This window comes from Tachypleus tridentatus, chromosome 1 (genome assembly GCF_004210375.1).
Source record: "Tachypleus tridentatus isolate NWPU-2018 chromosome 1, ASM421037v1, whole genome shotgun sequence".
Taxonomy (NCBI): Eukaryota; Metazoa; Arthropoda; class Merostomata; order Xiphosura; family Limulidae; genus Tachypleus; species Tachypleus tridentatus.
In genome coordinates, this window is record NC_134825.1 from 55,048,934 (window position 1) to 55,061,869 (window position 12,936).

Sequence of the window (12,936 nt, forward strand, 5' to 3'; positions counted from 1 at the left end):
TTGCGTAGCTTGTATAAAATTCGAGACATTAATGAATAAAGTATAATATAAGTGACCAAGCGATCACGAGCTAAGTGAAGATAAATCACGAAAATATAGTTATAAAATGTGAAGTTGTCAGGCATGTGAGTAATTAAACCTAACAGATCATATCTTAAAGCGAGTTTCACATTTTAACAGAGATAAGGAGAACAATTTGCCTTGTCAAAAGTAATTGAACCCGTCTTTGTGGACTTTGACAGAAAAGAGATATTTATCTATCCATTTCATTTGCATATTCCTATTCTTTTAGTCTCGGCATAGGTTCCTCCTGTATTCATTGGCATCATGAGGGTCTACACTTTCCATATTCATGACCTGGATCTTGTGCCATTTTCATTGACATTTGTTAGCCCATTATAGATATTTACTCTTTTCGTATCTCTTTTCTTTTATAGTAGGTACTCAGTTAAGGAACTAATCTTGGGATTTACGTTCTTTTTAACACTAACTCAATGATGGTAATGTTTGGGCGATTATTTTCTTTTTCATCTCAACTGATTTCTGCCTATTTTTTTCAGCAGTGAACTGTGAATTATCTGGTTACCAGCCATTACACTTTTCATTTTCTCCCTGAATGATAGGTTATTTGGATGCTGGAGACTCTGGCTTCCCCACAACCTTTCATTTCTTTGTGGCATATCTTTATATATTTGCTACAAGTGACCTTATAAGCCCAAGATTTTCGTTCTTAGAGTTCTTTGTTCTATTCTGTGAGCCTCTCGTCAAAGAATTGTCAAAGTGACTGGATCCTTCCCGTATTATTTCCTGCATTCCCTTTCCACTCTCATACCAGAATTTTATATGTTCCTTTCTCTGATTGAAGTACATTTTTGATGCAGACAGAACTTCTGACATTTCGACATGGGACAAGAGTTCACTCCACATTAACTTGCTTAACCTTATCGCCCTCTTTTGGGCATGTTGTCATTGCTGCTCCTACTGATGATTCATTTAGTCATAATCAATAAATTTTTTCCTGCTCCAACCATCTTTTTAACTTCTCTTTCAGGGTTTTTGTTTTGGGTATTAAGTATTATTTTCTCATCCCATTCACATTCTCTACCAGAAGTTTCAATCTTGGTGGGAGGCTGCCTCTCTTGGCTAGTCAGTGGAATAGCCTCTACACTCCCAGATCTTCTGTTTAGTTTACCATTGATTAAACTTCATCTTGATGATTGTGCCACCCTTCTCAGCTCCAGGCTTCCTCTCTTATGGCCATCTATTTGTCATTCTTAGTCTATAGTTGTTGAATTTGCAGCCTGGCCTTCTCTTACCTCTTTCTCTATACTTTATTATTTGTCTACTACTTTTCAGCGTTGGATATACACATACTTTCCTTCTCGAGCCTTTCGTCGGCATCTCTTTGGCCACCTTAGACTTGGTCAGTTTGATATTTAGATCCATTCTTCTTCCCATTATCCCATTTGTCTCTTTATTATCACTTTCACACTTCCCTACTTCATAGAGACATATTCTTTCTTAAGCTTCATGCATGGAATTTGTCCAATCTATTATCTATAAGACTAGACTTTCTACCAAGGTACAATTATTCTCATTATAATCTTGTCATCTCTCTAATATATTTGGCTATCATCATCTGTGGCAGATACATTGGTTCGTCTGCCTCTTTATTTCTCCTAGCAATAATTCTGTGCACAACCTTTTGCCCTGTACATGGCTTATCTCTTTTCCTGGTACTAAGAAGTGTTTCTTCCTCAATTCTGTTGCATTTTTTTCTTCTCATTCCTCTTCGCTGAACTTTTTTGCCCAATGGAGACATTAATGTGGTTTTGTGTGATTTCATACATGACCTATTTGAGCAGTCTTCCTGGCTTTTGGACTGTCTCTCACTCCTAAATGGCACAACATTGTCAGGTGGTTAGGGAGCTCAATTTGCAATCTGAAAGTTGCGAATTCAAATTCCTACTCTACCAAACATGATCGTCCTTTCAGCTGTGGGGGTGCTATTATGTTATGGTCAACCCCACTATTTATTGGTAAAAGAGTAGTCAAAGAATGGTGCATAGTGATGAGCTGCCTTCCTTCTAGTCTTTCACTGCTAAATTACGGATGTCAAGCACATATAGTCATTGTGTAGCTTTATGCAGAATTCAGAACAAACCAAACCAATTTTTCCTAATTTGTTTTCTCCTGCGATTACCATTGTTCATTTAGATACTTTTCACACCCTCTTCCAGAGTAATTATCTTTTCCTCACTCTAACCTTCAACTATTCGGTAGTTACACTGTACTTCTCGCCTGTCTTTCTTCCCTCTGTCTCTTGTCTATTGGGCCATTCACATCTAGCTTGACTCATGTGTTCTGTTGGGTTGTTCAGTAAGCCTTATGACAGCCTTTTCTCTTTAAATGTTCCTTCATTTGCTTGCCATTCTCCTGTGACCACTCTTTTTCTAAGGACTCCTCTTTACTTTTCCCTTATGTGTTGAATTCATTGACTTCGCCACTGACATATTTGTTTTATAATGTGGATGTTTACAGATTGTTTCTGTTTACTTCCAATTTGATTCATCGCCTGTTTCATTCTATTACATCATTTATTCAATGACTCTTAGATGAACAACACTAGGTGGGCATGGAGAGGCTCTCCGTGCATTTTTCTCCTTCTCCACTTATTCTGTTTTATCTTCTGATGGGTTTAGGTTTCCACAGTTCACCATTTTTCAGTCACCTTACTATAGTTGAAAAAAATGTGTTTTTGTCTTTCAGAATTTCTCGTTTCTTACATGGGATTTTACTAGGTGACTAGTGTTGCTTCCTATGGTACACTTACTCAAAATCTGTATCAGTTTCAAGTTATTTTCATAGTACATATATACAAGCTATTGTTAGATCCATATCGTATCTATTCCATGAATTATCATGGTAAAAACTAGTATCTGTTTTATCTTCTGATGGGTTTTGGTTTCCACAGTTCACCATTTTTCAGTCACCTTACTATAGTTGAAAAAAATGTGTTTTTGTCTTTCAGAATTTCTCGTTTCTTACATGGGATTTTACTAGGTGACTAGTGTTGCTTCCTATGGTACACTTACTCAAAATCTGTATCAGTTTCAAGTTATTTTCATAGTACATATATACAAGCTATTGTCAGATCCATATCGTATCTATTCCATGAATTATCATGGTAAAAACTAGTATCTGAGCAGTGCTTCTGCCCTCTTTCCTGGCTTACATTTCTTGGCTTTTAAAAATATGATTTTGCATCATATCCACAAAAAAGATCTTTTCAAGCTGAAGGATCCGTTAAGATGCAGGCATCTTCTCCAGCACAAATTCTTCTTCGAATGGCGTGCAGGATACCTTTTGCATTTCCCAATTCCTGGCTGTTTTGGCGGTGGAACATGGAAAATCCTCATCAATTAGGATATAATCACAAGGACTAGAATAAGGCGTGCCAATATTTGTTGGTCAGTGTAGTTGGTGCAGTGTGGGCCACTCCACATATAACTCAGCTACATTACTCATGCAACACATGCTCTTCTGCAACCTCAACCTGTTCTGTAGAGTTGAGATGTATATAAAATAAATAATTTTGTTCTTCTCCTTCAGCCAGTTCTTGTTCAGTAGGGTTCAGATGAACAATTTTGCATTCTCCTGTAGATTGTCTATACCATCAAATCTGTTGAGTTAAGCTCTCATTATACAAAACCAATAAATATTTATATCTCATTGTCAGTGTTTTAAGTATATAGACTTGAATTCTTTATACAGTAAAACCTGTCTAAGCTGGAAATATCAAAAATTTGTTGCATTATCTTAATATTTCTCTTATAAAAGACCTTCTATACGATGGATCCTGCGTAACGCGGATAGAAAACTATCTCTCACCTTCCTCATTTATCAACAAGTGGAATTGGAACCTCAGTAGGGCAGAAAAATGTTTTTGATTAAATATTATTTTTTATTTAATTAATAATTTCTTTAAATATTAATAAATTCTTGTTTAATTAATAATGTATTTAAATATTAATAAATTATCGGATATTTTGTTACAGTAAGTATTGGTTAAATATATTCTGTTTTTTTTTCTACCGTCATTATTTTTGTAGTTAAATTAGATTCATGCTTTGTGGAAATATGCCCCCTCCCCAAGTGGCTCAGCGGCATGTCTGCGGACTTACAACGCTAAAAAGCGGGTTTCGATACCCGTGGTGAGCAGGGCACAGATAGCCCTTTGTGTAGCTTTGTGCATAATTCAAAAAACAAACAAACAAACTTGTAGAAATATGTTTGTCTTTTAAGTGCAAAATTCTACTCTTTAAATAATTCTCACGGAAAAATAAATTCCTAACTTCCCTAATTTTAAAATTTAGGGACATTTGCTTAATACATTCATTTAAAAGAAAAAGCTACTAAATACCCTCATTTTTTAAAAAGTTTGCTATGACGATTCTAGTGAAACCCAAACTCTGATTGAGAAAATTGATGCAGATGATTCTGTGAATGCGGAAAGTTTTGTGAACGTCTACAAGAATGTTTAAACAGGAACTGATGAAATTGATTTTAAAATCTAGAATAGAATCGTAAGATGAACAAAATGGAAAAGGCAGTGAGCAAATAAAAAATCCTACTTTATCGCAAGAGTTAAGTTATATTAACGCTATCAAATTGTATGTGAAAATGAAGGGGGAAAATGAACTTCATGTTTGTTTGTTTGTTTTGGAATTTCACACAAAGCTACACGAGGGCTATCTGTGCTAGCCGTCCCTAATTTAGCAGTGTAAGATAGGGGAAGGCAGCTGTCATCACCACCCACTGCAACTCTTGGGCTACTCTTTTACCAACGAATAGTGGGATTGACCGTCACTTTATCGGCTGGGAGTTAAGCATTATAGCACGACGCGGGCGCGAACCCGCGACCCTCGGATTACGAGTCGCACGCCTTACGCGCTTGGCCATGCCAGGCCTGAACTTCATGAAATGGCCGTATTGCCGCCGTAGAATTGACGTTCTTTTTTAACCGCATGAGAAAGCCCATTAGAAATACGAAACAGTTGTAATTGGACACTTTCTTCAACTAAATTTGATTAAGATTTTGTGTACCTACGTATATTTTGAATGTCTATTTTTGTTCTTATTCTAATAAATATAGCATAAATAGTATAATAACTTTATTCACAAACGCCTTACATCCCTTGAGTCAAGCATGTATAATGTTCCGCTAAAAAATTATATATAATTAAGGAAATACATGTTCACTGTCTAAGCTGGAAAACCTGCTTAAGCCAGAAATTTTACTTGGTCCCGTGCGATTCCGCCTTAGACAGGGTCTATTGTAGTAGGTAGCTGTGACTTGTTGGTGATAAATTGTAACAATAAACTGAAAGCAAACAATCCACTTGTTTTAAAATAATAAATTCAAAACAAGTCAAACATATGTACAAAATTTCTTTATTCTATGGATATTACAATTGTATTTCAAACTTTAAGTAATTCTCTTTTATTGACAAAAGTTCACATAGGGTGATTCAATTACTTTATAATCAAAATGACATGATGAATTATATTTTGGTACTCTGTTCCTTACTATAAAATCTGCGATAAATTCATCTACGTTATCTCTTGGGTTACCACAGTTGTATTCAGGACTTTAAATAATTGTTTCCTTTTTATCAAAATCTACACAGGTGGATTCAGTTACTTTAGAACACTCTTTGACAAGACAAATTATTCTCCTTACCTATGTCAAACTGTGAAACTCACCTTAATACATCACCTGTTATAACTAAACTAACAATCATGCAGTCTCACTTCACTTCCACTAACTTAAATTTTCTGTTGATTACCACAGTTTTAAATAATTGTATCTTTTTTCAACAAAAGTCCATGTAGACTGGTTCCATTACTTTAGAAACAAAGTGACAAAACAAATTATTTTCCTATCTTTGTTGTTACAATACAGATAGAAATCACACAAAAAAAATCACCTGTTAAGGCTAATAACCCATACGTCTGCCAACTTCACATTTTTTTCTTTAATTTGACTGAATTTTTTTTATCTGTGCTTGCATTGTCACCTACATATATATATGTCTTCATAAATTGAGACTTGGAACTTTCAACAAACTAGGAGACAATATAGTGTAACAATACTCACAGAGCGAGAAAACTTAAGAGGTTTCCAGAAAGATATGTAAACAACTGAACTACATACACAAAGTATGACTGCTACTGAGTTATGTAGTGAAATTTGCTATAACTACTGCCTTTAAAGAAATCTACTTCAACACTATTGTTACAAAAATTAAATAATCACTAAATGAACCAAACAATAACTCTTACACTAAACAGTTTTATATCCAACACTCGTCTGTCATTTCCAGCAGCCAATGTGTTAAGTAGAGTTGATATTACCACCCTTTAATACATAATAAACATGTCCTCCTGCAGTTGATGTAAGTTCTGTAGAGTTATACGAACACTCCATGCACAGCTGTGATGTATCTCTTACAGTCTTCTCCAACAGCTAGTGTTGGGCCCCTTAAGACTGACAGGTGAGTTGAGTTATTCATACTATATATATAAAAAATGCTATCCTTCCACAGTTGGAGTTAGCCCTAGAGAGTCTGATAATAGATTTTAGGTATGCATGAATACTTATCATAAATGCCTTCCTCCTACAGCTGGTTTTGATCTGTCACATCTGATGGTAGCCTCGAGGTACACATGCAAGGTATAATCCCAATGAGGTCCAAACACTACATGCATTGGTCGTCTGATGACTTTTGGGCAAATATTCAGACAGATGTGTACTAGTTCTGTGTGTCTCTACAACATAAATTTGGTTTCTATGCCTCTTTCCCGTTTCCTATGTGAGTGTAGAGTATATCCTGGATGAGAAGAGATGAATTCTCCCAAGGGTGTTTTCTTTGAAGCTCCTGCTATTGGGTGTCACACCCCCATGGGCATCATTCATATGCTTTCTGAAGGGTGCTCATCTAGTTGAATTTTACATTGGTCCCTCCATCACATCGACATCGGATTCTAACTAATCTGTGTAAGGGGGTGAGTTATTGTCTTGGAAGTTAGCATTTTCCTTACCTGAAAATGTATTTGTGATAGGCACTCATCTTCCAACACATTACCACCCATCCTCCCCATTTTCATTGCATATTTTCTTACTTACCTTTCTAAAGAATGAAGTTTCACAATTGCAAATAAACAAGGGAAGCCAGCTTGTATGGAGGTGTGTTATCTTCATATTTTTGGAGGGCTTTTGTTACATGATGATGTTGTCACTGAGTGACACAATTTATATTAACTCATGTGAAAGTGGGTGGATGTTGCCTCAAGGCTAATTGCATGAAAATCTCTATGGCAAGTTTGCATGGAAGATAGCTAATCTGTGTGAAAGCTATCTATGTGAAATACATTTTCAGATAAGAAAAATATTAACTGCACAAAGGTTTTTCTCATTGTTAAAGTGTAATAACAAACTATAAAAAACTCCCATTTGAAGTAAAGTTTCTTTAAGTTTATTACTAAATGTTCCTTATAATTTAATGGCAATAACGTAATATCATATCCACTAATCATGACTTAAAGAAAATTTATGAATCTGTTAGTACTAATAAATTAGTCATTACTTGTAAGCTTAATTTAAAATTCCAGTATTAGAATAAATATTGTTTTTATGTAAATCGAATTTTCTTTTTCAACTTTTGTCTTTTCTGCTATGTTAGACAACAGATTTCTCCAACTAAAATTCAAGTAGGTATTTTAGTTAGTACTTCATTGATATGACTGAAATCATTATTATTACTGTAGGAATCTAGATAGAATAGTTAAAACTTTGTTACACAACATTTGAGGTAATTTCCTTATATCCATCATTGATTTCCCAAGTAATCATCAAGCCTTATCTTGAACATTCCCAAGTTGAGTCTACTAGTCTAAAGGCAGTTTATTTCAAAAGATGGCCATCCTGTTAAAAAAATAAAATTATCTAATTTTCAGATAATATCTACCCTATTAAGTCTTAAATCTAGTAAAAAATGTTGATGCATTGATACTGTATTTTTCCCATTATAATTTTGTACACTTCTGTTACATACAATCTAACCCTTTATTTCTCATGATAAAATACTTTTAAGGATCTTAACCTGTGCTGTTATAACACCAAGGATTCATTATAGTAGTATTTCTTTGAACTGTTTCTTTTGAAAGTAACTCAAGACTGAATAATATTCTAAATGAAGCTTAACAAGGGTTCTGTATAATGAGCATAAGGTTTAAATTTTATAGAAATAAAGTTACAGAAAGGCTATCAGTTATGATAACCAAGCTTACCACAGTTCAACTCAAATCTTAATATGGTGAAGTTCACAACCTTGGATTGACTAAAAAATGGTGTTTCTGAGATACAATATAATACCTCATGAATTAAAGTTGTGCACCTGTGGTATTCTCAGGAAAAACTGAAACCATTAAGTAAGTATTAAGACAATATCAAGAGTTCTGAAGGAGATGTAAGATGTATTATTAAGTTTGGCTTAGCCAAGAAGAGTAATTTGACACAAGTGTGTGATTTTAAGTAAAGAAAATATGTTAGTTGCAACTAAACAGTGGAGTGTGGTTCTGTGGAAAGAGTCTCACCAACTTTTGGCCAGTATCTCTGCCTTTTATTTGAAAACAGCAACTATGAATTATGCAATTTTAGTAGATCATTTTGTTATACATTAACATGAAAGGAAATTTGATCTAAAGTGTTAACCTCACTTGGATTATAGTTTAAGTTCAGGCCTTTCCACACTTTCCAGAAGGCCTCACCACGTGTGTGTTATAGTGTTGCAATCAAATATTTGAAGGTAAATTTTTACTTCTGTTTGTTTTTAATGATATGTAGTATGGTGGATATTGTGACAAAGAGATTAGCAACGTATATAGTGCAATAGTCACATATTGTTAAGACACTTGCACTTGCCTTGCTCATGTGAGAGGGACCTAAGAATGGAGTTAAGCACAATTCAGAGCTGAATACATCCTGTTTATGTTAAGTTGAAGTCTAAACACAGACAAGGTGTTCTGAAGTTTTTAACACATTCTTTTCTAAAGAGTGTAAGTAATACAGCCATAAAAATATCTGTATATTACACATGTATGAAGTAAACATAAGTCTAAGATATTGATCTGGAAATGATTATGCTGTTATGTTGTCTTAGTTAGAAAAAATTTATTAATTAATACACCAACATTTTTTTCATTAATAATTATACAAAATGTTTTTGTGTTGTTTTTTTTGCATTGTTTAAAAATCATACACACAGATGTTTCATTGAGTATACATGACAATAAAAAATTAACTATTTCGTTTTGGACTAAAGTAATGTATGTTTTTAAAACATTAATTTAATTTCATTTTTAAATATTAATTTAAACTTTATATGACCTGTTTTACGTAACCATAGCTACGTACACATAGATACAGAGCAAAAATGACCTTTTAAAAGTGGTTCTAGACCATTACTAATGACTAGAGCCCCAAAAGAAGCTGTTAGTAGGTTGAAACACGCTATTTGATATTACCTTTTACAAATATAAGCATAATTTAGTGGTTCAGCAATAAAGTCGAGGATTTATAATGCTGAAATTATGGGTTTTATCCCTGTTCATGTTACAAGTTACACACACACATATAGCTGACTGTATCTTTACGCTTGATAACAAACAAATGCAAGTTTCTGGTTCATAATGATTGTCTTACCAATTACGTATTAAATACTTATCTAACCTTTCGTTTGTTTAGTTTATTGAAAAACAAGTACGATTAGTAACTTAATTAATCATTTGTTTTGATCAAATATTTGCAAAACAGGCCATAAAACACAATATTAACAGGAAAGTAAAAACAGTGAATAACACACCTTTGACTGTTTTTTAACACTGAATATATAACAAATCTGAGTGTTGTTATCTTCATACTTTTACCAAATTCACTTGTAAACTGTAGGGTTTAAAAATATCTAGCTTGTTCCAGAATTTTAGAAACGTTTTCTTTCTAAGAAAGATATTATAAGCGATATTAAAACAGAGGATGTTTTACTTAATTAAATTATTATTCACTTTAACAAGTTTAGTAAACATGGCAGTGACCCGATAGTTTGTATATGCGTGCTCGTCTACTTGTATTTGCATTAGATCAGACGTGATTTACAAAGTAGGACAGCTGCAACGAGCACGTGCTCGTTAAGCAACGCTCGCAGCTGTGGAATGGCATTTGGGGGCGTCTTCTGTTTTGCATGAAAAAAATAACAAACTAAGTAATGTTTTTCATGGTATATTAGGAAATGTTCATTGTGTTCATATATATTGAACACTCGTATAAAGAACGAAAAACAGAAATAAACATAAGTTAAATCAATTGAAATGTTCCAGTTGTTTTAAATTTCAATATATTTAATTGAAATATGGAAAGGAGGTAAAACTAGTTCGTTAGAAGAAAAAAAAAAGGCATGTCTAGCATGGAAAACAAGTTATTTTTGCCAATACTTTTTGTGTGTGTATATTCATTTGGTATTCACTCACTATTGGCAGTGAGTGGTGATGACTAGCTGCCTTCCCTCTAGTCTTGTGGCCCGGCATGGCCAAGCACGTTAAGGCGTGCGACTCGTAATCTGAGGGTCGCGGGTTCGCATCCCAGTCGCGCCAAACATGCTCGTCCTTTCAGCTGTGGGGGCGTTATAATGTGACGGTCAATCCCACTATTCGTTGGTAAAAAACTAGCCTAAGAGTTGGCGGTGAGTGGTGATTAGTAGCTGCCTTCCCTCTAGTCTTACAATGTTAAATTAGGGACGTCTAGCGCAGTTAACTTTTGTGTAGCTTTGCGCAAAAGTTCCAACAAAGAAACATTTATATTTCTTGAATATTTCTAAGTGACTAGAGAAAAAAAGCGGTGAATAAAAATATCACAGACCTAATGGTCATGACAAGTATAATTACATGATCATATTGTTTACATTTGTAACCATTTATTTGCACAATCACCTAGACGTTTTGGTAATATAGTAAGGCATACAATATGTGAAGTAATTTTGATTAGTTTATGTGTATGTATTTTTTATAGCAAAGCCACATCGGGCTATCTGCTGAGTCTACCGAGGGGACTAGTTTTTGTCGCTACACAATTATTATAATTGCAAAAACAAAACAAATAGAAGACAAATAATTAGAAGTGTACAGGTTGAATGATCTGGCACAAACAGCTAGCAAGCAAAAGCGGAGAAATGACAATAAAAATGTAATACTACGTTGTATACTCATCCGTAATATGTTTAGAAATAATGATGCGTTTGGTGTTAAAATAATCTCACATAAATTGCTAATTTTTCAAATTAAATGTTGTCTCAAATACACGAAAGAAGAGAGATGGTAAACTTTCGAAAAAAACATGAAAGGAGTGAGAATACGTTAAACCAAATGAATCACGGAAAATATGAGCAAAATTTCCATATATACGTACCTACCTAGGGCTTCTTAATAAGTAAGAATTTCATCAATGTTTCTGTTGTTGTTTTAAAAATATGAAACGTTTATAGTTATTAAAAGGTGCAGGAATGTTCACAGAAATGACATAAATCTTTGATTGATCTATCTTAACACATATGTCCAATAGTGACTACAGAAATTTGAATAGGATTGTTAAAACTTTCCAAAAGATTATTATTTTTTTCACATTTCAGTCGAATAAACTATTGAGGATTTAATTGCTGCTGTATCGTTGGCAGTGTTACAGTTCAAATAGGAAATGTCACTCTTACGTTGCGATTGGTCCGAAACTAGCCACTTTAAACGTGATTAGATATCTGTGGGGGCGTGGCCTAGAACGTTGGATGGGGCTGCTACGTATGTTAAAGTATCAGATGTTTGTTTAGGCGATGTAGAAGTGAGGAGAGTATTGTATTTCACGTTAGAGTTACTTATGTACGAACTATTCTATGCCAGTGAGTTGCTTGTGGCCGTAATAGTTTGTGCACATGTCTCTATCGTAGCAATTTTAATTTTATCTGTTTGAGCATCCTGTCTGTTCTGTTATTAAAATATTGTTTTTTCACGTTTCCTCCACATGTCTTCCCCTGATGTCGATGTTGTTTCTCATCAATCAGTAAGTTACAGTTCGTATTTTCGTTATTTTAAAGTATCTATGCGTACAAAAATTAAATACAGAAATACGTCTGAGCAACTACTTATTTATCCAACATCTTCTGTGTTATAAAAAATGACATTAATAACTTTATTCAATTTTAAATGATTTATTATACTAAAATTATGTATGGGATTAAATCAAAACTTAACAGTCTGCATTTTATGAATCTTATACCTGGAATCAAAACTTATGGTTCAGACATTGTATTCGTAGCTAATGGCTATTTGATATTAAGCAAGGTTTGAAAAAAACTTTGACAGAAAGAGATTATTCTCGATAGTGTAATCTATAGAATTGATTAAACTAAGGTATATTTTATCCAGTCACACCAAACGTTAATTATTTTAATGTTGTTATCCCTCATTGAAAAACAAACAAACCGTAAGCGTTTATAAACATCTAAAATTGGCGAAGAAATGTATGTATTATGAGAATTTTTTTTTTTTTTATTACACCAGGTTGAAGTCAAGTTCAAAATAAAGTAACTTAGAATAACATATATACATTCAGGTTTATGTTGATGCTGAATTGTGTGTTAGTCGTGCAGAAAACGGGTCCGCGGTAAAGAGTTGTTTATTTTGATATTTCTAAACATGAACACTTTTTAAAATTTTATTTAAATTCGTCTGAAACTTAGATTAAAACAAATATTATACATTTCTTGAATTATTTTAAAATATGACGTAGTTTGTATCAATTCTTTGTTACTTCAAAAATTGTTGTAGACCCAA

General features: G+C 33.7%; 1 protein-coding gene and 1 long non-coding RNA gene across 6 annotated transcripts in view; one reads left to right on the top strand and one right to left on the bottom strand.

The window, feature by feature from the left end:
* Positions 1-5,438: 5,438 nt before the first annotated feature.
* LOC143249190 (uncharacterized) lies at positions 5,439-11,755 on the bottom strand. Of its 2 annotated transcripts, none has more exons than XR_013027628.1 (2): positions 11,522-11,755; positions 5,439-7,987 (listed from the first exon to the last, which is right to left on the bottom strand). It is a non-coding gene; the product is annotated as an uncharacterized LOC143249190 (long non-coding RNA). The 2 variants fall into 2 exon arrangements; XR_013027655.1 differs by lacking the exon at positions 11,522-11,755 and adding an exon at positions 9,927-10,117.
* A 155-nt stretch (positions 11,756-11,910) lies between these two features.
* The window catches only part of LOC143249218 (septin-7-like), a 59,287-nt gene continuing 58,261 nt past the window's right edge, over positions 11,911-12,936 (top strand). For all 4 annotated transcript variants that reach the window (XR_013027642.1, XR_013027639.1, XM_076498711.1 and 1 more), the window contains exon 1: positions 11,911-12,163. Coding sequence is in view for 1 of the 4 variants with exons in the window: in XM_076498702.1 (XP_076354817.1) it covers positions 12,125-12,163 (39 nt within the window). In the remaining 3 variants the exon portion in view is untranslated. The remainder of the gene's footprint in view (positions 12,164-12,936) is intronic.